Source organism: Tympanuchus pallidicinctus, unplaced genomic scaffold (genome assembly GCF_026119805.1).
Source record: "Tympanuchus pallidicinctus isolate F22 unplaced genomic scaffold, pur_lepc_1.0 scaffold6, whole genome shotgun sequence".
Lineage (NCBI taxonomy): Eukaryota > Metazoa > Chordata > Aves > Galliformes > Phasianidae > Tympanuchus > Tympanuchus pallidicinctus.
In genome coordinates this window covers 1837989-1862430 of record NW_026294780.1, presented here as the reverse complement: position 1 = coordinate 1862430, position 24442 = coordinate 1837989, and the positions used below count along the sequence as shown (strand labels likewise).

Genomic DNA, 24442 nt, shown 5'->3' with positions numbered 1-24442 from the left:
TTCTGATGGTTTGGAGGTAATAAAAGCTTAGGTAAACGTAAAACCTTATCGTAAGATTATTATATTTGTTTGCATAGATAAAACTGAATGTCAGTGCTATTGTACACTTGTACAAACAAGAGGCTGCAGTAGTTTAATTGAGCTGTTTATTTTTTCTTTATTCTTTTCAAGCCTCACTATAAACGGTCTTTAATATGCACCCGCTTTGTATCTGGCTGTCTCTGTCAGTTTGTTCAGAACTTTACATGCCTGTGATTTGAATTCTGAATGATGAAGTACTAAATGCAGTGTGAAGCAGAATGAAAAAATTCTTGAGATAAGTAGACATTCATAGCTGAATAAAAAGGCACATAAAAATAAATTTTGAGGATGAAAAACATACGAAAAAATGTTTTTAAGTTAACTTGGAATTAATTAATTCTTTATCAAGTCTTTCAACCTACTTACTTGTAATTACTTATTTCTTTTGTGAAGTCCTGCAGATTTTTTCATGGCTTTCTGAAAGTAACCTATCTGATTGAGAATTATTTTAAAAGTATTACATACCGGTGTAGTTTAATAGGCCCTTCTTTAATCTTGCTGCTTTCAAACTATTTATTGCATGCTCAGGACAGTGGTGTAGGTGCAGATGATAGCTTGAACATGGTAACTGTATGTATTAATGATCACGTTCATTTGCTCTGGTAGAATGTTCTCTACCTGAAATTGACTGGCACTTGAAAGATCCAGTTACAGTCAGTTCTGAGAACCTTATTTTATTAAATTTCTTTTTCAAGTTGTTGTTTTTTTTTCCTTTTCAATTTTGTCTGTTTTTCTGTCTCTAAAAACAAGGGGAAAAGACAAAGTCCAGTACTCTTGCCTGTTTTTCACGCAGTGATGGCTTTTTTTGAGGAAAACTCTTGCGTTGTCATGTGTCTTGGCACAGATTGGAAGCCTTATAGGCAATTTACCATTTTTTTTTTTTCTTGGAAAGTTTGCCCACATTTGGATGCAATACAGGCATAGAAAAAGAAATTGATGCAAGCACATTAGAAATACACAGCTAAATTTCTTCAGCATTTGTAACTGGAATAAAAGTCTGCATTGTAAAATGCATTATGTGGGTACCAGTGACTATTACCTATCAAAAATTAATTAGCTGGAAGAAAAAAGGCAAAAGAAAAGGCTGTATGTGTAGTGTTTGGTCAGAGGTTGACCCATAAGCACATCACAGCCCAATGGTAATTTAGGATTACATGACAGTTGTTTTAGGAAATAGAATAGGATTTAGTTTTGCACTGTTAAGTTTAGGAGAAATACCAGTGCCCTAAAGATTGTATTAAAAGTTCTTAATTTAAGTTTTCTCAGGTGGAAATGCTGAGAATTTGTTTATATACAGAATGCAATATTTCTGAACATGAAACCGATTTGGCTTCTGACATTAATTTCAAACAGAGAACAGTGATTGCAGTAAGGGTGGTTTTGTTGTCCTGAAATAGCAGCTCCAACAATGCTCTGTTATTTAGCAAAAGCACGTTAGTTCCTTTAAAATAGTAGCCTTATTTTGCCCAGTATGTTGTACAGAAATAATCAGCTTTCAGCTTTTGAGTGGAACTGCACAAAGCTCATTGCCCCTACCAGTTATCTCTGTGGTTGCATTCTTCATTTATCATGCATTCCTTCCCCTTAGCTTGCTGGCATTTCTGTAGGGCTTTTGTCTCTACTAAATATCTTTGTGCTCATTCTGCCTTGGCTGCTGAAATATCTACTGTTACTGCGCAGTGTGGGTGACGGAATGTGCTGCCATGGATTAAAATCTACAAAGTAGAAAATTAAAATGCTACAGTATATCACAACTGTAAAACAGTATATTATGACTGTTTGCTTGTCAAGCAGGGTGTAAAATGCATAGCAAACAAGTTTAGCAGGCAAACTGCCTGTATGTCCAAGTTTTAAGGTAGGGCTTTAAAAGTACTCTGGAAGAAAAAAAGCATCTCTCTTCCCTTAAAGGAAAGCAAGGGGAAAATATATCCCCTAACTGAAGGGCAGCATGTTGCATTTTTGCCATAGATGATAGTATTGATAGTGCTAATGACAGCTTTAGATGCCAACTTGACGGCAAGAATACTTGCCGTGTGTAGTGCAGAAGTTTTTTAAAATCAAAGTATATTCTCTGTGTGTAGTATTTTAGTGAGAAAATGTAGTGTTGGGATTTCTGGCTGACCCACCTTGAGAAATGTGGGAGATGAACCTAGTGATAGTGGGGAAGTTGGTTTATATTCCTCAAATATCTTTCCTCCTTTATAAAATATACTTTGACTTTTATTCCTCCTTTAAAAGTCTCTCCAAGAGTGCTGAGTGGTTTGGTCTTTGCATAAATAAGACATTTGCAGAGCTTTTTTTTTTTCTTTTTCTTTTTTTTTTTTTTTTTCCTTCACCTTCCTACTGGAAAGAAGTCAGATAATTTGCAATTTAATTTTTCCCATGAGTATCTTCAGATGCTGTGAGCTGTGGATTCCGACATCTTCAAAAAGCTGTAGAAATCATCCTTTATCCTGCGTCTGTTCCAGTCTCTGAGAGGAGACATGGAAACTCCACTTTTTATTTCAGCAGTCGTGCTGAGCAGAGGGGCTCCTGCTCTTTACCGTTCTCTTCCCCCCCCCATTACTGTTTAAATAAACTGTACCTTATTTCCGTGAAAATGTTTCTTTCAGATCTGTCAGTGTGGCCCTCCAGAGAAGCAGAGGGAGGGAGGAAGACATTTTTGAGCAGACAGCCCCAAGCTGCCTGGATAAATACTGTTTTCAGTTTCAGTTGCTATTTCAGTGAGACCACCTCTCATGAAAAGCATTTGCATGCTGGAAAGTGTCCCCCTCAAGCATTTTTCTGAATAGACTGTTTCATAGAAAGAGAAATCAAAAGCAAATTGTTTCTCTTTGATACCTCAAAGTTGTACCATTGCAAGTAATGACTGCACAGAGTATATTGGTGAGTGATGATGAAATGTCACTGCTACAGCACCTCATACGCTGGGAAGTGAATTGATCAATAGATGAAAAATTATCCCTCCAATAACAAGCACTGGCATTAACTGATTTTTATTTTTTTTTTAATCCAGTCTGATGGCAGCTGACTTTACGTGAACAGAAACATCCAAGCATCTTCAACCAGTTTATCTAATTTGGGTGCAGAAATTTCTTTACAGTCACCTGCATTTTCAATTTTGGAGATGTTATTTTCCAATTCAATTGTTTAGAACATATGGAGGCTTGAAAAAGCAAAACAAAATAATTATGTATTTTTCTGTTAAAATTCATCCTGTGCAGGCAAGTTGCATGTATAAGCAAATTTATTTGCTTAATTTTTAGTGAAATTTAGTGGACTTGTATGTTTTACTCTTCTAAACTAATCTGAAAATCTGATTTAAGGATGAAGTAATTTGTCTGATATCCCATAAATATCCGGCTTAGGAATGTTAGCTAAATTTAAATCTCCCAGTATTAACTTTTAAACATACAGCTATCTTTCTCTTTGGGTTAGTACTGTAGCATGGCTCTGCTCCCTCTGTATCTTTGAAGTTTTCATTGTACCAATTTAAATGTGAGTTAAGGAAATCCTAAATCCTCTCCACCATTGGTTTTAGCAGGCTTTATTTTGAAGGTGAATAACTTATTTTATCTGCAAAATGCCAATGGACTCTAAACCAGTTTAAGACCTCTTTGTTGAAACAGGCTGCCAGAAAGGCTGGATATCCTACAGAGTGTACTCATGTTGTCCACCAAAGCCACAGTGGCACATACTTGCAGGAACAGCCAAAGTAGACACAGTTGAGAAATTTTATGAACTTTTGGCTAAGTTCCCCAACTCCTTGTTCTTTCCATTTCTCTCTTCCTCTTTCCCTAGCCTTCCTCTTTTTGAATATAATTTGTAATTCACTCTCCCAAGGGCCTATAAATACCAGAAATTACCTGGCTCTTAGGCTATTCGCTTTGTGTCTTCTGTCCCATAACCTTGGTGTTATACAGTGGTAGAAGTTGCCTGCTGGCTGAAGTGGCAGAGAATTGAGTTAGGATCTGACCATAAGCCTCCTGGTGTCCCAGAACCCAGTTCTGCTTAAAGAAAAAAGTAAGCTGGACTGATTTATTTTTTTTTGCATATTTGTGCAATCAGTTACCATTTTCCTACAAATCGTAGCTATGGGTTCTGTTTTTATTTATTGTTAACAATATTCTCATTGCACAGGTAACAAAAGCTTCAGCTGTAGAGTAGTCTGATGTGTCACCCAAAAGTCAAGAAGGGTTTTTCTTTTTTCTTTTCTTGGAAAATTCAAAGTAATTTCAGAGAACTTGCTTAAGCCAGGATGATCAGCACTTGTAGGTTAGGAAATACTTAGTGTAGTGTATTATTTTGTCCCTTTAGTGAATATGAATTTGGATGTTGATATTCCTTCAGAGTGTTTATCTCCCCAAGACACCTGCTTTGCTCGTACCAAGTAATGGGCTTGATTGTAATGTCTGCAGTTCAGATTGTTTCATCTCATAAAAAGTGATTTTTACTTCTAGATCGCTTGAGTACAACTCATGCTATACTTTAATAAGTAAAATCTTCTAAAATAGAAGTTCTTGAGCTCATCAGTATAATTTCATTTATGTGGGGTTCAGATAACAGTCTGGAAGTAGAGGTTCTGAATGCCAGCAAAATAATTTAGTTTTCCTCAGTTATTTCCAATGACAAAACTACAGAATTGTAGGAGTTGGTAGAGACTTCTAGAGATCTTCTAGTCCAACCTTTTGCTAAAGCAGGTTCCCTGCAGTAGGTGAATTGTTGCTCTGGTTTGTCTAGAGGAGTCTGTGTGGAAGTGTAATGATTGAGACATGTTGCATTATTCTGAAAATATGTACTTCTTCCATCCCTTGATGTAGTTTGGATGATGCTTGGAAAATTAATGTTTGTCCAGTTTTCCAGCTTTGTGCCATGCCTGTGTTATTGTGAACTATGTATGCACCAAGCCAGCTATTTCACTGTGACCGTTTCAGGGCAAGTTTTGCCATTTCAGATCTGTGTTTACTTCATATCACGAAGGTTATCTCACCTGTGCACTCCTGCTTCTCTGCCTAATAGGAGCTGCTCTATTCATTTCTATTAGAAATTTTTAAATATTGAAATAAACAGCAAGTCAGTCTTGCCTACCTAGGAAACCAGTCATTTGATACCACCTACTCGAGTGTGGAATGCAAGCTCCTCGGTGCTTGTTATGCAAGGATGGGAATGGGCAAAATGCCTGGAATGTTGATGGTTCAAAATTAACTGCTTTTTTTTCCAGGAATACGTTAAATTGCTACATTAGTAGGGACCTTGGTATATCTGGTGTTAGGCCAAGATAAAAGGACTCTCATAGTGACTAGACTTAAGGAGTAGTATCTTAAAAATAGACAGTAAGAAGCAAAAATGTGTTTGGAAGAAATTAAATTGCTATCCCTGTCAAGTATTTGATTTCAGTGAGTATTTAAGGTAGACAAAATATATACGCTGAAAGAAGGCAAAATAGCCACTTTTTGTAAGAGATGTCTGGTGTAGTATGGGCATTAAATTTGCCATGGACAAGCACAGTAAAAGTGCTTATCTGTGCATTTATTATGATTGGAAATAAAGGCTTGTGTTGCAAGAAACAAACTACAAGTATGAAATATGCTTGGAAGGATTTTTCTTATTAAGGTTTTGGGTGAATTAAATGTCTTCTATCCTCAGATACATTTCTTAGGTTTGGGTGAGGGAGACTGTAAAAGCCCTAGGGACGTTTTCTAGCTAACAGTATAAATTTTAACAAGTTTTATCACTGGTAGCTTTTTGGAGCAATATGTTACATAGAGATGTCCTTAGTGAAAGACAAGGAACAAAGTTCCCCAGAAAAGTTTGGTGTGCTTGCAGGAACTGCAGGAAATACAGGTTGCAGGAAGTTGGCTTACTGCTGCTGAAGTTCTCCCAACAGATTTCTGCATTATGTAGTGTTACGCAAGTGCTTTTTCTTTGCTTTAAGGGAAGAAATAGAGACAGGAACTGCTAGCAGAAATGCTGAGAGCATCAAGGGAATCAGATTAAGTACCTAATCAGATCTTGGAACTTTTCAGTGACACAAGCCTAGTCCACAGCAGTACTTTTTCCTTTAATAATGGTACAATTAAGTTATTGTACCACAATTTTATGCTTTCAAAGCATCTTCTATCAGAAATCTGGAGAAAAAAGCAAACTTTAATCTGGAATGACATACTCAGGGGGAGTAATGTGTTCTTAGCAAACACAAGAGTCTAAATTAAAACCTCCTGTATTTCAAGCATTGTCCTGATCAGCCAAGCTGATTTGATGGCAAAATGACACTGAAAAGAGAGATCACTTCCTTCCTTCTGCCATTTTCTATCTTGTCTCCTGTCTTCTCTCTTCTTTGCTGCCTATGTTGGCATTTATTTACCTCATTGGCCAGTATCATAACCAGCTCAGCCTGCATTAAAAAAATGCCTAGCAAGGCAACTGTGATTGGGTCACTCCTTCAGCTGCTTCATTAAACTGAACCCAGAGTCTTCACCAAACACATCTCATCTTTATTCACAAGCCACAACAGAGCTTGTGAACGTGGTCATTCCAATGCATTGCCAAGGCTCAGCTGATTCACACTCCCAAACTAAGCTATGACCATCCAAATGTGCTTGAGTTTTACAATTCTCTTGAGCAGACCTTGGGTTCCTGTTTGTTTCATTTGGCACTGAATGCTTGAAAATCAAGCTGTATACATGTTCAGAAGTGTTTCCTGAATCTTTAACCGCTGAGCAGAGTGGGTGAAGGAGAAGAGGGAGGGTGAGTGGCCCTGACGTCCTATGAGGGGATGAGGTGTTTGTCAGGAAACTGCCTCTGGAATTCATGCATAATAGCTGGGGAATGAAATATTTAAACTGCTTGTATTGATTCACAATGGTGCTTTCACTAGCTATTTGCAGGAAGTTGGATATTGATGTCAGGAAATTGAAAAGGTATTGAAGGACTTGATAAAATATTACACTTCAGACTAAAATGTAACACAATACCTAAGTTCTTTGCTTGCTGTAAATGAAAATTGAAGGGAGAGAATGGTATTTGTAAAAACTAACAGTAAGATTCCTGTTTATCTATGAACACGTAAACTAACTAACACAATCGTTGACTTGCATTGATACTTTATTTTCCTTGCCATGATATAAGGCGGCCAGATACTTTCCAGTTGACAGTCCGAAATAAATACTGCTGTAGGTTGGGGTTTAAATAGGAAAAATCTACCTTCACTGTGTGCCTTTTCATTTATTCTTGGGCAGACATGATCATGCTGTGGATTTTCTGCTTGCTTGCTGTGTGCTTTTAACATTACTTTGTTAATTCATTTCTTTTATTCTCACATACTTTTTCATTTAAGGACAGTAATCTTTTCTTGCGCCCTTAACTTTGAATGCTGCTATTTCAAAGCCAAAATGAAACTGAGGTGTACAGATGCATAACTTTGGTGCAGCATAGTTTCTTACAAATGTTCAAAAATCAGAAAGCTGGATTTTCTTATTTACTTTTCATTTTAACAGTAAGCTTCTGAAGTGCCTTAAATTGATCACTTTAAGACAAGCATAAAAAAACAAACACTAACAGAGTGTTCTCCCTGTTATGCTTATATACCTTTTGATTTTGCCAAAAGAAACAGTTGTGAAATTTTTAGCGTTAGAGGTTGGTGTAGTGTTTATTAGAGTTCAGAATTTCTTTTTAGCAGATCAGTTTCTCACAGTGTCAACTGTGGAATCAGAAAACAACAATAATTGCAAGAATGTAATGGTTCAGTGTATGGAGATAAAAACAAAACAAGAAACTCCTTTTGGCTATGAAGTCTACTACTAAAAATAACACTGAAGTTAGCATATCCAACTTCGATTTGATGATTGATCTATCTGAAGCCATCTGGATTTTGCAACCAGTAAATCTTTTTTTCAGGACCTACATTTTTGTTTTACTGATAATTAATATGTTCTTAAAGTTTTGTTGTCAGTCAGGACAAGGTCCTCTGTTGAGGTGGGCATGGACAATATAGAACTTCTCAAAGGCAGACTTTCCTTTGCTGCATTTCTCAAATCCCATGTTAAGATATGATAATGGAAGAATGAGTGACAAACAGGTATTCAGATTCATCAGCTTGTGCAAACATCATACTGAAGAGCTCTAAAGTATCAGTTGATTTTTCTATAAAATGAGCAATCTGTAAAGACAGATACTGACCATGTCATAATGTGTTGTGGTTCTTATGCAGTTACGCATTCATGAACACTTGACATTCTTTACATTTAAAACAAACAAACAAACCAAGAAATACCCCAAGCTTAGAAACAAATAAGCCTCGTGAAGACCGCCAAGTTTTTTTTGTTTCAGAGTTTAGATGAAAGTCACTGAAGCTGACAGGCTTCACCTTCTGATGTTTTTCCTTTTACTTGTCTTCATCTTTGTCTCCTCTGTGTTTTGAAATATATTTATTCTCCTTTAAAGAGTTACAAATATACAACAGCAGCTGGCCTTGTTAGACAACGAATCTTGGCCAGGAATGGCTGAAGCGGACAGGGACCGTCTTCAGCTCATCAAGGAGAAGGAGGCTCTTCTTCAGGAGCTGCAGCTCATCAGTCAGCAGAGACGATCCCCAGAAGACATTGCACGTTTGGAGGAAGAAAAAAGACGTTTGGAGGATGAAATTCAGCGGGCTCGAGCAACTTCTGCTCATGGGGCCACTGAAAGGTTTGTGAACTTCAATAATTTTCTCAACCGCTGGGTAATTTCAAAATGAAGAGTAGAGAATTGTGTGTGTTCAAGAAACAAACAAAAAAATTTAGTAATTTGTTTCAGTGAAACATTTGGCTCCTGACTCTGCCATTATTTAATTCTGCCTGTCTTGAAGTCCTGTGGAGGACTGTTAGTGATGTTGACTGGCTAGTTTTTTGTTCGTTCATCTAAACTGTGAGAATAGAAAGAACAGATCAGATTACTTAGAAGTCGTCTGGGTGATGTTGCCAGGTAAGAAAGACAAATGATAGCACCTGGACAATGAAAGATTTTTCTAGTATTTTACTCTAGTGGAGAAATGGTCATCTTCAAATTCATCAGAAAAAGATCTTTCCCTATGTTTGCTTTCTGTTTCAGAATGGGAAAGTTAAAGGATTTTTTTCCACCTGTTTCATCAAATTTTTTCTTTTAATTTGCAGTTTTTGCAGCATGAGCATGTGTGAACTGACAGTATAGTAAACTGAAAATATAATTAAATGTAAAGTTTTGTGTGAAAACAAACAAAGAAAAACATTGCAGCAGAAGCACTGTTTATTTCCAAATTATATTTTTTTCCTCTAGCCAAGGAAATGGACCAAAATTCTTTATGTGTTCTTGTTACCATAGACTGCTTTCAGTGAAAAGCATGAAAGTACTTGTTCTTATTTTCCAGACTTGGTTTCTCTTAAATAATTGATACATACATGCTATGTAAATGCCAGAAAGGCTAACTTAAAACCATATAGAGAAGGTGCTTGTGGCCTTTTAAAATTAATTTATTTATAACAGAAGAATACTTCTGTTTGAGGCATGAAAGATTTTTCATTTCTCTTGCTATTCTTTTTCTTTCTGAAACAAACTGAGGCATGAATAAATGGTAAAAAGCCAGGTGTAATATGAGGGAAAATTATGTGGAACAGATTTAATGTGACCCGTTTTAAGGCTAATACTTAAGCAGTTAAGAAACTGTTAAATAGATTTGGAATTGCCTTCCACGTACAGACTCTGGGAGCTTTGGTTCCTTTGGACAGACTTACATTGGATGATAAATTCAGGCAATAAAAATAGAAAATTAGCAGCCACCCTGCAGTTCGATGTTGTGTATTTTGCAATTTTTGCAATATTGTCGAACAAGCTTTCCAGCATGAACTGATGGAGAAGGGAGTTCATTTTACACTGCAGCGTAGTAAGTTTTATTTGTTGTTCTTGGGCTCTCACGTTAGGTACTGCATACTATGTTGGCAAGAAGGCCAGGCTATTTTTCCATGTAGTTCATGCAGTGGAAACCAGCATTCCAGTACGATATTTGATATTTCAAATGCTAGCAAAAAGTAGAAGTTAGAATAATATTTAAGGCCACTCTTTTTTTGTATAACAAATTGGAGAAAATCTTGACTATTAATAACCTTAATTCATTTATTTGTTTAGTTTAGGCTCCAGAATAACCCAAACTATTCCCAGTTCTACTTTTCTATTTCTACTTACTTCTAGTCACAAAATAGAAAGAAATTTCCTGTTTAAAGATTCATAGAATCATAGAACGGCCTGGGTTGAAAAGCATTACAATGATCATGTAGTTTCAACTCCCCTGCTTCATTCAGGGTTGCCAACCACCAGACCAGGCTGCCCAGTGCCTCATCCAGCCTGGCCTTGAATGCCTCCAGGGATGGGGCATCCACAACCTCCTTGGGCAACCTGTTCCAGTGTGTCACCACCCTCTGTGTGAAAAACTTCCTCCTAATATCTAACCTATACCTCCCCTGCCTCAGTTTATAACATTCCCCCTTGTCCTATCGCTACCAGCCCGTGTAAACAGTCATTTTGGTAGAGAATTTAAGAAATCTATTAGGTATGTGAGACTGACAGCATTACAGGTATGTTCTACCTGTGTTGTGGCAGTGGTGCTGAGTAATTCAGCTGCTTTTATTAGAATGTGCAAAAATAAGTCACACTAAGAGGTTTTTGCCATAGCTTAGTATTCAAAATGCTGTATTGTCTGCTTAAATATATAAACTTGCTTGAAACAAGTAGAATTACAACTTGAAGTTGTGTTTTATGGTAACTGCTTAACAAAAACTCTACAAAGCTTTTCTTTTTACCTTTGAAATGTAACATTAGTTTGTTTGGATAACAGAACTATTTGGAATACTTTTTCCTGACAGGGCGACTGGTCATACTAGTTTTCTGTATTTTACTGGCACAATTATGTTGATGCAAAGGAAAATAAATCTCGTAGAGTCTGATGCTTTTACCTAGAACTTTTGATGACTTTGACAATTTCTGTAGTGTGTTTTTGACGTCACAATGTCACGATGCTTACACTGTGCCTCGGCTAATTTTTCTTGTCTGGGAATTTGCTAGTCTTGGTTCCCATGTTCATGGTGGAATTTCATTTGGTGCATATGCTCAGCATAAATTTAATCTTTTCATCAAACAAGAAAGTTTCTTTTTATTTTCTAAACTGCAATGCAGTGGCATTTTTTCTGTACTTGGAATACTGATACTTCTTGAGTACAGCTGTGAGAAAGAAAAATGATAGTATGTATCTATTTAATTACAGGATACTGTTACAGGAAAAGAGAAATTGTTTGCTTATGCAACTGGAGGAAGCTACACGTTTAACCTCGTATTTACACTCCCAATTGAAAAGGTGAGTTGTGCAGAAAGAGTAGGCTTTGAAGTTTAACTGCAGCAGAGAATAATGGTAATGATAGTTTACCTTCTAAAACTTCCTGTGTGGATATGTTGGGTAAATTAAATTTTTACTGAATTTATTCAGATTGATCTGTGGAATGTGGTGATTTTGATGAAATTTTGTAAATAGCATTAGTAATGGTTGTTTGGGATAGATTACTACATATATCTGGGAATTCTGTATGCTGGCTTTTGTTCTTTTACAAAAAGGAGCCTATAGTAAAATTGTCAGATTTACTTGTGAAAATGTGAAAATAACATTCTTCTAAATTCTGTGAAGTTTAATATCCTGATACCTTCTCTGAAAGAGGTGATCCCTGGTGAGATGACAGAATTTTGCCATTTAAATATGAGAGCGTGCTAAGACCCACACAGAAGCCCAGAATGTTTTGCATATTCACGCTCACAGCTGCCTTCTTCGGTGCGGCTCTCAGGGATTCCTCAGCTCAACACCATGCCAACATGAAAAGCTCAGTTCCTGCTGTGTCTTACTTCATCTCTGTCCGTCACGTACGCTGTTCTCTCTGTAGCCATCTGGGAACGATAGAAGGAACTGAAATAGGATTCATACTAAAGTTGTTTTCATTTTGCACTGGAAAAACCTGTGATGTTGAGGCTTATGCAGCACTTTGTTAGGCCTTTCCAAATCCATTCTTGCTTCTTCTCCCTGATACCTTTATGATTCATCATTAACACCAATTCTGGCTGGATCAAAGTAATCTACCATTCCTGGCTTTGTGCTGAGTCCACTTATTCAAGCCTTCCTATTATGTTGTCTTTGCCAAATTAGGGCTGCTTACAATTCAGAGGAAGGAGTAGACCTGTCCTGTTGTACTCTGGCCTGATTTGACTGTCACTCGTGCTTTTCCAGTCATGTCTGTGCTTGAGACCAGGACAAGAAACACAAGCTAGACCCTAAACAGCCAGATCATCTCCCTGTGTCATGTGCTGAATGCATATAAAATTGCTTATACTAGATGGTCTGATGTATTTATATCTGTGCCGGTGCTTCTGATTATATTTTGAAGGCGTTTTTTTGTTTCCTTTTCTTTTGCCTGGTGTAGTCTGTCGGCTAGCACCCTCACAATGTCATCTGGCAGCAGCAGGGGTTCCCTGGCCTCCAGCCGAGGTTCCCTGGCATCCAGCAGAGGCTCCCTCAGCTCAGTCAGCTTTACGGACATCTACGGCCTTCCTCAGTATGACAAGTCAGACAGCGTTACAGACTACGGGCAGCATTTGCGCTTTGACATCATTCCCTTTGAGTCTCTGACAAAGGACGTGCCGTACGCTGATCCCATCGCACATTCAAATTTCAATAAGCAACGGAGGTCTCTGGATACCCCTCAGTCCCTGGCATCCCTGTCATCACGGTCCTCACTGTCATCGCTGTCCCCTCCAAGCTCACCTCTGGACACCCCGTTTCTCTCTGCATCTCGAGATTCTCCCTTGGCTCAGATGTCTGAAGGCTTTGAGGAGATTGCAGGCATGGGAGCTCTGGAAATGCTCAGAGCTCAGACCACAGCGTTGGGTGACGATGATGCACAAGGAACAAGTTCATCTCAGATGTCCTCTTACCCTGTCGACAGTGAAGGGGTGCGAGAAATGGGCCCACAGCTGACTGCTGTCCAACCTAGTGGAGGTAAGTTTTTGGACTTGTTTTGTCACGTGAGGCACACAACCCTAATCATACTGGCACAATGGAGATTGTTGCTCTGTTTAAGTTCACCCAGATAAAAATTGCATGATGGATGTTAGGTGTTTAGAAAGAAAACGAGAGGACTTCCCTCCCTATTCTCCCCCTAAATCAAATCAAAACAAAACAAAAAACCTTTTGATTTAGGGCAGAGATGAAAGAACGAGGAAATTTTGTGATAGTTTGGGTGGAAGGAAGGGAAAGGAATATAGACTTTTGTTGGAGTGGAACACATGAAGGTACACACATATTTTGGTCTTGCATGAGGAATTAGTAAAATCACACATGGCTTAATTACATCCCAATTTCTGGCAATGTTGCCATTAGGCTGATAATTTCCAGCAACACAAACCCAGAGGAAATTGTTGGTTGCTTTGTTTCATATTTTTAAACAAACAAGCAAAAAAAAAACTTAGGAGGGAGTGCACGAGGTGATTGCTGCTGTGATAGCGTTTGAAGGTTGGCTGGCTCCATGCTGAATTCATGCCCACTCCGGTATCAGGTTCCTATGTCTGTGTGCAGTGCAATGGGATGGGAACCACAGCAGCAGGGTGGTGCTGAATGCATGATACGCTGTGCTCAGGAGTTGAGTTCACTACTTCAGCAGGTGGGAAGTGTGAGGAGCTGAGCATCCACTTGAGTGATTTTTTGTTGTTGTCTCAGAGCATGAGCTCTGCAATCACAGAACAGTCTCAGTTACCATGGCACATACTGTTAGGGTTGTCTTTTCCTGCTTGAATGTGAAGTCGATGGACTTTCTTCAGCTTGTGTTGTTGGAAGCTTCTGAGGTGCTGTAGATGAGAGTGCAATAGAAAATTGAGTTGGAGAGATCAAAAAGTGAAACAAACCTTAAAAAAGTGAAGAAACAGTTAATTTCTTTTCCGGTTTTAATCAATTGAAGAACTGCTGTTAAAATTTTCTTTCCTTATGATATTTTTGTGTTTTAACATGCTACATTTCTAATAAAACCATTGCAGTATAGGAGGGCTTTTAGAGAATATTTTAAAGATTATAATTCACGTCTCATTCTAATATGTAGAGCACTGCATTCAGGACTTAGAACATAAAGGCTACTATGAAATAGAAGCAGAGAATCTGTTATCCCATTAGATCTTGTTTGTCAGGAGACAATGAAAAGGAGCACCAACAGTATCTAAGGAAAAGATTTCAACTTTCTGTTTTTCATGAAGAAAAAGGCCATTACTGTGCTAACAAGCCTGCGTTGTTCAAATAGAATTGAATGTAGACTTACTTTCCTTAATGCAGCTCATGCTGCCAGAAGGTACTGCTAACAGAATTTGTTTACTAGACATAAACATGTCTCATACCCATATTGCAGTATTCTGACCAAAATAAACAGAGTTCTAGAGACCAACATGTAAGTCTGTGCTTAAATTAGTGTCATGGAGAAGTTTCCTGAGGCTTTCTTTAAACCTCAGATCAGACCACAGCATGTCTTCACCCACTGTGGTAAGTATTCATTTATAGCTCATATGTGTTTCCTAGAAATGAAGGCCTGGTCTGAGGGCTTAGGGAGCAATAGGATGAGGGTCACGTCCTGCTTCGGTTTTCCTTTTCTCCCTTCTCTGTAATGTTTTTACACATTTTTCGTTTTTCTTTCTGAAGGCTTCTGGCAGAACATGTCGTGATGCCACTGTCACTGCTGTGGTGTCTGGGTCCAGCTCCTAGTCCAGGGTTCATGACTTTTCTCTGTGTTTAACCTAGTGCTTTCTGTTCCTTTTTGAATGTATGATTAGAAGGTAATCAGTTTGTCTTGGTGGATATTTTCTTTTTTTAAGTATTTGATTTTTGAAACAATTGCCTGGGAAAGAAAAACAAGTTTAACCTTTCTGGTATTTGGCTGGAGTCACGACTGCTTCGAGCTTGGCATTCCCTAGTTGGGGGGTTTGCTGTTGTAATGCAGTTGTCTCCATCTATCAGTTGAAAATTTTTAAATCTATTAAGTTCAGTTGTGTATTGTTGAAGAATCTGATGGAGCATCAACCTCATACAGGACAGTTTGGGATCCCCCAGATGTTGAGGGTTGTTAGTTTTTACTAAACTACTGTGCTGTATGCTTTGCTGCTGCCATCTGATGGTCTAGCATTGTAATGCTCCTCTGGAAAACCAACAAGTATTAATCAGACAAATTTTTCACCAGTTCTTCTATCAAACAAAATATGGCATGATTTCCCAAATTACAGAGGTCCAGAGGGATAACACTCTGGGATAACCATTGTAACAGAGGGATAACCATTGTGAATACTCTGTTTTGAAGCAGTACTAAAGCATGCTCAGGAGTTCTCCAGGAACTGAATTTTTAATGCTCTTTTGCTTATTTGCTGTTTTCTTTTTCTGTATCTCTTCTGGGGGCATATACATTGTATTTGTAAAGCTGGGGGGAGGAAAAGTGCTAACACAGGTCTTTAAAGATCTTCTGTATCTTCTCTGTCCTGAAATAACTTTTTGAGTGTTAAATTTCCTTCAATGCCAAAGTAATCTAGTTTGCAAAATACTGACCTCCTCGTACACCTAAAAGATGATTGATCACTGTGTGCTTTTCATTTTGTCTCGTTTCTCATGCGGCACAACAGAAAAATGCACTGTAAGTGAACATAAAATTACTAATCGTGCTGTTTTTGCTTGTAATTCCCAGTGTGATTTTGTGTGTGAAGTGTTTTTGTATGAGTTGCATGTGAAGGAAAAAGGAGATTATTTTAACATTTGGTTTTGACACACTGCTGTCTGATATAATCTTGTATCTGTTTAATTGTGGCATATTATGACATACTTAAATTTTGGCTATGTCAATTAGGCAATATGTTCATGGCTGTGGTTGAATACCAGAACAGTGTTTTCTGCAAGCTTCAGGTTTATTACATCATTGTAATGCCTGACAGCATCATGGTACGTAAAGTCTGTTTGTGTCTGTTTTAGGTTTTATGACAGCGTTTGATTCTGTTATGAGCGCGTTTTGAGCTGACATGCAGTACGTGTAGTTTTGTGTGCCTGTGAAATATGCTTTAAATGTATGGTTTTTGCTAATGAACTACTAAACACTAACACATATTCAACACCAAAATTTTCTTTCAAGTTCACGTTTTAAGCTTGTGGCAGCTGAGAATATTCTTTTAATCAGGCCAGTCTTTGACAAGCTTTGGTGCCTGCTAGGAAATTCCAATTCATATCTATTTTGCTCACTGATTTTCTTGACATAGGACAGTAAAGGCAATTATGTATTTTAGAAACTTTATTTTTAAACAGTTCTTTAGCTTCCTGGATTGAAACCAGGTGCACCTTGTTCTGTTTAAGTCAAAATCTGATGTTTCTTTCTTGAGGAGTTTTTCTTACTGATTCATTTTTTTAGTCAAGTGTGCGTTCTACGTTTGCATCTCAACCGAATTTGTGGGATTGTCCAGATATAATCCAATGCTTCCTTGGCCGGCCTGCAAGGCGGTGGGCAATCATTGTTAAGTTACAAGTGTTGCAACACATCAGTTTTTCATGACAGTGTGTCGGTGCTTGACAACAGTTTTTCCTTCAGACAGATTAGGAACATGAAACCTCCAAGATAGAGAGCTCGTGAGGTCCAACCTCCTCTTTCATCTCCTACATCTATACAGTGTTCACATAACAGGGTGAGCCAGATACTTTCTTATGAAAACATAGTAAACATTGTGTAATTTTTTGAAATTAATACACAATGTGTAGATGAGCATTGGTATAAAATTGCACTTTTTTTTTCTGAAGGTCAGTCATTTTCCAGTGATACGAAAGTGTTGAGAAACTCTTCTGTGTTCATAAATCCCCTTACAAAGTTCTAGTTTTCCTTTTGCTTATCAGTGACAACAGTTACAGAAATTGTCTCACCAAATGAAAAGATTGAAAAAAGTAAAATAAAAAACAAATTGAAATGAAATCCTCCACTTTGTACAAGTGGTAGGAGGAGAGTGTAGTTCAAACACAGTTTTCTGGCTTTTTTTTTCTTTTTTTTTTTTCGAGTCAGGTGGAGGTTGGCTCTCATTTGCAATGAGGATGAAATGAGCTGTATGGCAAAATGACATGTGCTGGACAATAAGATGGGATGCTGTAATTAGGAAGAAAAAGGGTAGTTCTTTCTCCAAGTACAGAAACAAATGCAGAATGGAATGTTCTTGCCAGCAAATAGATGTCATGCATAACTGAAGATGGCTAAGTTGTTCACTGAATTTGGAGGGGAGGTCTATAGGGCCCCTCATCCAAAAGCACAGATAACTTGTTCTGCAGACATATAAGAATCCTAACTTCAAACAGAAGCCTGTGATATTTATGAACATCTCTTCTGGTTTCGTGCTGTTGGTTATCTGACAAAAAAGATGACATCTCAAGTTGGTGCAGGATGGCAATACTCAGTGCATCTTGTCTGCCAGTCCTGCAGTGGGACAAAGCCAGACATTTCTGTTGACAGCAGCAGCACAGATGTTGATTTGAGGGGCGTTTTGTCAAGCTTCAAGGCCTGTCTGGTGTCTTCTGCATGGGTCTGGCACAGGATGCAAAAGCTTGCTCACTCAGAGCAGGGGCTTGATGTCCATTCCACCCTTCAGCGGGGCTTTGCAAGTGAAGCTCTAGTTACTTGTTGACACTGTGCTGAAGGGAACTTGCTGTTCAGGAGGCTGTGTTTTATTGGTGATGTCTAAAGATAATATCTTAACAGAGGTAATTAAATTGTTTGAGTAAGACATGTTTCAGCCTTAGTGGTAGTAAGCTGGAAACAAGCAGCTGCTGCTTGCCTCCCTGTGATGTGAAAAGTGCTACTATCACTCCAGTAATGTCTGCTGGAACCTAAAGTACTTCCAAGACATTTAATTTCATGAGCCTGGGTAGGAGTATGATACTTCCCCTTTTCTAAAGTGGCATCTCTTTGCCATTGCTTTTCTGCTTTGAGAGCAAGCATTGATCCTAAGCAAAAGGGGGAAGAAGTTGGTAAAAGATACTGCAGTTCCATAAGTCCATGTAATGATTCTCTCTAGGATGTGAAAGAAGAAAAGCTCAAGTTGCCTTTCAAGTCTTGAAACCTTATCTATATAATTCTTGAGCATTATCACTTGTGCACATACCTTAAAGGATTTCTACATTCTATTTCTACTTGTATTTGCAAAACGTGGTGTGTAATGCCATTTTTCTTGAAAAGCTTAGCTCATGAAAGTGATTGAATTGCTATTGGTGGTGGTGGTGCTGGTGATTTAGAGTGGAAGGGAGGGTTGACTTTTTCTTCCCTCTGTCAGTTTTCAAATTCATTCACCAAGAATTTGAAAAAGAACTGGTGTCAGTGAGATGGAAAGTGCTGTTTTTTCTTTTGGATAACACCTCTCAGACTGTAAATAAAAGTTGCTGATATGAGACGATATAAGCAACGTGCTTTGAAAATTTATACATGGAAACACGTGAGAACAAAACTTCACTGTGTGTTGTCTGATAACTTCTTAAAAGAATTAGTCTGTTTATTTTCAAACTACTGAATAATCAGTAGGTGAATCTTAGAAGTTTAGGATATCATGTGTGTGTACTGAATTAACATAAACCTTTAGAGTGATTTTTCCTCTGGAAAAATACTGTAATAAAAGGAGATTGGCTTATGTTTAGTCATGACACAGAGAAATCAGCCTTAATTCTTTCACAGAAAATCTGGTCCATTGTACTGTAGGTTTTTAAGGATAGATGACAAAACAATGAGCTGCATTTGTACCAAGTGTTTTGCTGCTAGTTGTACTGTTTGCCACTCATATACTGCTTCTAGCTTAATCTTTAAAGAGATTGCCTTGTGCTGATGTTGTCTCCTCTTTTTTCTCCATGATAGCTGTAACTCTGCGAGGAGACAGCGGTCGAAGATCGGAGAGGAGAGCCAGGCGAGTTTCAGCATGTCTCTCAGATCATTCACTGGCTAGTGACAGTGGCGTGTTTGAAGCTTTAAGCAAAAGGTCAGGTGTAAAAATGTGTAGTAAGCTGGAAATATTCCTGTTCTGCCACACGGTCTGAAAGAATTTATAGTAAATTTCTGAACGTGCTTTCAAAATTGGTGATTAAGTTGCATCTGTTAGGTTGATGAAGGTTTTTACGTACGGTTCTACTGTCATCTTCATGGTTGCTAAGTCCCTTTCACTTGATCGTCTCTAACATTTTAACATTCAATACTTCTGACCTAAAAGATGTTAATTTTAAAGTTGTGATTTTATTTTAACCACCTGTAACAAAATAAAATGATATGGGTTAGTACTTCAAGTTCTGAGACATAATTAAAAGTGTACATCTGCCTGTGATAAAGGGAAAAAAAGTATATGAATTGCTGCAAGGCTAAATGTGCAGATTGATCAAGTGACTGGAGGAGGGTAAATACATTTTATACAATTGTTACAACACAGTAAACAGCTAGTGGAAGAAGATAAGGTTTTGATGATTCTGAAGACTAATAGAAAACAGGACAAATACAAAACTAGCCTTAAGAATTATTCTAAAAACTTTTTAAAATATGAATTACTGCTTTTGTTTCTCTAAAATGTATCTCAATCCTTCCCAATATTACTGAACAATTGCATTTATCCTCAAATCATGAAATAAATGTTCATTTCATTTTGCTTTAACATCGTAGATCAGTATGTAGTTTACAGTACTTTCTGCTTGTGCAGGAATGAAGATATGGAAGAGCCTGTCTACGGTGATACTGCCAGTAATGAAGAACCACAAATACATGTTGGATTTCTGTAAGTATTGTTAATACTGTTTTAGAGCTGAAAACGAAGGTAGTTGGATGCAGTAGTCAGCATGCCACTTTCAGCTGGGGCCGCCACTGTTCATTTGGTGTCCTTTCCATGCTGGCTAATGAAGGGGCTTTAGTTACTTTCAGTAATTAGTATTTTCACTGTCTGGGCTATTAGTATGAGCGTTGATGTAGGGATATGTCTCACTGTGTAAGATCTGATTTTTTTGTGTGAAATAAGAGATGATTACCTTAGAAAAATCACATCTGAAGAGACAAATACAAATAAGGCTCCTCAGTGCACCTCTGAAGAACTGTACATAGGTCAAGCTATTGTTAATTGTGCAAGTAATGTGGGGGAGGGCAGATTACAGCAGTGCAAGATGGGATGCCTTCCAGAATTCTCTCTACCCCTCAGTTCCCAGGGCCTGGAATTTTCAGATTTCAAGCAGCTGTGATAGTTCTGTCTCAAAACTCATGCTGTTGCAGAAGATAAGAATTTTTTTTTGCACTTTTGTTAATCCAGGAAAATAATGCAGAGCGAGTTGTCTAACATAAATATTACATCACTCACACACGTGATTGTGGTGGAAACATTTAATACAAGGAACATTTTATAAATCTGTTCACTGTCAAGACTCACTCTAGGTAGTGTTCTTGTTCACCTGAATAATGTTAAGTTCCCTTTGTTCTGATGAGTTTGTTAATGTAGTTAGTGCTTTTATGGTTCTGAATGTCATATCCTTAAATGCTTTGGATTCATGCTGATTTTGTAAGTGATTCATTTAACTGCAAAAAGTATTTTTGTGTTCTTAAAGTCCTCTTAGTCTTTTTCATCTGTATTTCTTAAGGAACATATTGATGATGACTAACACAGGAAATTTATTTTCCAGGCATGACAGTGGAAGCGAATGTCTCTTAGTCCATGTACTACAGCTGAAGAATTTTACTAGTCTAGTTGTTAAGGAAAACTGCAAAATGTAAGCTTACATTTTACCAAAAGTTGCTTCTTTTGTGCTATAATCTTGAGTGCTACAGTTTGTTTGCTTTCATGCAAAATTAAGCTGTTATGGCATATCTTAGTTTACATGGGGAAAGGGGATAATTTGATGGACACAAAGCATCCTTTTTATGGAACCTCTGCCTTAATGGTGAGGTAGCAAAGAGAATTTCCAATGACATATGCTTTAATGTATTTATTATGTACAAAAAAGATAGTTCAGAACACAAGTCATTCTATTGCCTTATGACTTCTGTACAAAAAAAATCTATAATATTTGTAGTATTCTAGAAATATTATTTCCTATAGAACTTATCTGCAGTCTATTTGTGATATATCTCAGGATAAGCTTAATGTAATTTTCTTAAATTCCTAAGGTAACATCTATAATAATTAGTAATAGAGAGATCTTGCTTTTTATCTGGAAAAAAATAGTAGATAAATAATTAAGTAAATATAAAATATAAGACTTCTGTGGGTTTTTGTAGCCATGACAATATTCCTGGAATATCTATGAAATATCTTCTGAAAATAATTTTAACGCAAATGTCAGCTGAGAATCAGTACAAACAAATTTTTTTTTAAACTTCTGGCTGCATGTATTACTGCTTCAAATTCCATACCACAAAGAGCATTAGTTAGTTTATTTTAATAAGCATTTTTTTAAATAGCAGGAATGTTGCCATAAAACACAGACCAATCTAGTGATGTGTCTTAATAGATTTTTAAAGAAATATGAAAATTGTTGGTCTTTATTTCTGGGTGAAGTTACTTTAAAACTGTGGAAAATGGAGTTGTGATGATATTATTCTGTTGTAAAATAGGTCATTAATTGGGAGTACTGTCATGGACATCTGTCTCAGTGAGTTGATTTTTGTTCAGAAAGCTTGACTTTGCAAATGCTGCAGGCTTCTAGTGGAAATTTTTCACTTAGGTCAGTGCATTAGTGGCAGTTGTTTGTTTTCACTAGGGCATGCTGAAGGGGAGAAGTGTGAATATTGAGTAGTACTCAACCGCGTTGCCTCATGATTAGAAAAAGAAATGAATGTCATCTGAAGAAAATCAAATATAGTCAACAAGGAAATGAATGATTCCAGGGGGTTTGTTGGATATTGTCAATATCAAGGCAGTCAGGCATTTAAGTGGCACTAAAAATAGAGCTCTGTTCCCTAGCCTTGTCAGTTATCCAGTTGGGCTAGAATTGAGAAACTGCATGTCTGCAGGAAAGATCTATTGATTTGACTAGTGAAAAAAAAAAAAAAAGAAAGAAAGAAAAGTTGATCTTGGCAAGACCAGAAGCTTCTTAGTCACTTGAATGAGCTCTTCCATGCATCTTGATATTCACTGAAACTGGATTGCTTGAGGGCAGACGTGGGAGGTTACCGGCTGCCAGTGGTGAGCAGAGGAATTGGATCACTTCCTTTTTGTGACATGAGCCAGTTTATCTTAACTGGTGCCCCACTCTCCAGCTGTGCGGTTCCACCACAGCGAGTTCTATCAATTGTCCTCTAACATTTGTGTGTCTGCCATTGTCACCCCCTCTGCTTTTGACATAAGAGTTCGTGCAGTGATGTGGTCAATTGGAGCGAACCTCTGAGCTGGATTTTCTTTTTAATCTGCAAGCCTTTTTTTCTGTCTGGGTTAGTTTGTAAACCCAGGTGAGGTTTCCAATCTGGTTCACAGTATAGTTGCATGAACCTTTTTACTGGCACAAGAGAAGGTATGGCATGAAATGTGGTATTGCAAGGGCTTGACAGGTGGTCAGAACGAGGAGAACACAAACAGTTAAGTAGTGTGTTGCCTTCTGTCAGATTGAAATGGTTGCAGACCTTGATTTTGGTATGGAGCCTAAAATGAGATGGTATCAAATATGTAAACTTGCTTTTTACAAGCAAGGTTGCAAATGGTAACGTAGGTTTTCTGTGCTGCCATTTTGTGCTGAATTTCTTGGGTGAGGAAGGAAGGAGAGGTATGTGTAGTGGATGGAGACAAGAAATAAAGCAGCAATTCAGTAGCTTAAACATAGATACATGTTTCCACTTGAAACCTCCTGGCTTAGCATCTGGCCTCCAGCTGCTGCTTGTCAGGAAAGCTGTAGCTCTCCCATACATCCTATGTCATATTTGCTAGCCCCATGTAGATGCCTTAGACATCTCAGGACATCTCAAGTGGTACTTGGTGACTGTGCTTAATCACCAAGTTAGAATAAAGTTGGTTTTAGAGAAAGATACATTTTCCAAATGAGCTTTGCTCTTTTTCTGCTAAGAATGCAAAATAAATCCCTGTAACAGAGATCCCAAAGCAGGTTCCTAATATAGAAGTTACACAGGTGTTTTGTGTAGCTTGATTTTCAGAAGTGCAAAACAGCTGAAAACAGCTTTCTTTATCTGAATGGTGCTATTTGTCTATTTTGCTCTTCCTAGTCATGTGAGAGTTTATTTGCCACCACTCGAGTCAGGCACACCAACCACTTACTGCTCCAGAGCCTTGGAATTCCAAACTCCGCTAATATTTAATGAAGTTTTCCGCATCCCTGTGCATTCAAGTGTTTTGAAACTGAAATCACTTCAGCTGTACATTTGCTCAGTTGACCATCAGCAACAAGAAGAATTATTGGTAAGTGGTCTATTTTCTTAAAAGTCTTGTGATATGGGAAACTAAAGTTACAGTCAAAGTGTGAAGACTTTATATTTTGTGAAGTTTTAGGTTGGGAGTAATTGTGGCTCTTTGTTCATATGCATAGTTATGGTAGTGTTATAAAAAAAAATACAAGACAACCTCTCAAAGAATGTACCTTCTATACTACATAAAGATTTGGAAGTAATTAGCAGTACTTAGTAATTAGCACTAGCAGTACTTGTGGCTTAGAATTGAAGTATTTTAAGCAGTTTTGGAAGTACTGTTTATTAATAAAATTATTAATATATCTGTTACATTGCAGAATCATACTTAAAATTGATATATTAGCTATATTAATTGCTATGGGATTTAGTAGATTAGGAGGTGTTGGTCTTATTCCTTTTTTAATTTAATACATTTCCTATAAATGTATGCTTTGGGGAAAGCTGAAAAATCTGCAGTTGCTAAATATGGGTGCAAGAAGAACATGCTGTAAACTTTTTTTTTCCCAGAGACATTACCTGAATGCTTACAAACTATACTGTGCTGAAGCCTTACCTTTCTGCATGGCACTGTAATGCATGCACAATTAATCAGTATGTGTAAAGCAGCTTCCTAATAAAAACATAACAAATACAAACCAATTTGTATAATTGTGTAATAGGCATTACATCAATCTTTGCTGCAGGGTAACAGTGATCCAGGCAAACTGGTTGTTTTACTTAGCATTAAACTGATGGAGGCATCTAATGTAGGTGAATTCAAAGAAGTATAGTGTTGTTTAAATAGCTTACATCTGTTAGCTGTGTTAACATTAGATATGTTAAAAGTTAATTTAATTATTTTCAGGTGTAAATACGCTCAAATGAATCTTCATTGAATGTTTCAAAGTTAGTGGTCTGTAATTTCACTG

The 24442-nt window shown here is 37.5% G+C and overlaps 1 protein-coding gene across 3 annotated transcripts in view; it reads left to right on the top strand.

The window, feature by feature from the left end:
* The window catches only part of WWC3 (WWC family member 3), a 95439-nt gene that overhangs the window by 58403 nt on the left and 12594 nt on the right, over positions 1 to 24442 (top strand). For 2 of the 3 annotated variants that reach the window (XM_052664939.1, XM_052664938.1), the window contains exons 9-15: positions 8524 to 8766; positions 11351 to 11440; positions 12549 to 13123; positions 19014 to 19134; positions 19840 to 19914; positions 20804 to 20890; positions 23334 to 23526. In XM_052664939.1, the coding sequence (XP_052520899.1) occupies positions 8524 to 8766; positions 11351 to 11440; positions 12549 to 13123; positions 19014 to 19134; positions 19840 to 19914; positions 20804 to 20890; positions 23334 to 23526 (1384 nt within the window). The remainder of the gene's footprint in view (positions 1 to 8523; positions 8767 to 11350; positions 11441 to 12548; positions 13124 to 19013; positions 19135 to 19839; positions 19915 to 20803; positions 20891 to 23333; positions 23527 to 24442) is intronic. The other variant, XM_052664940.1, reaches the window with a different exon arrangement.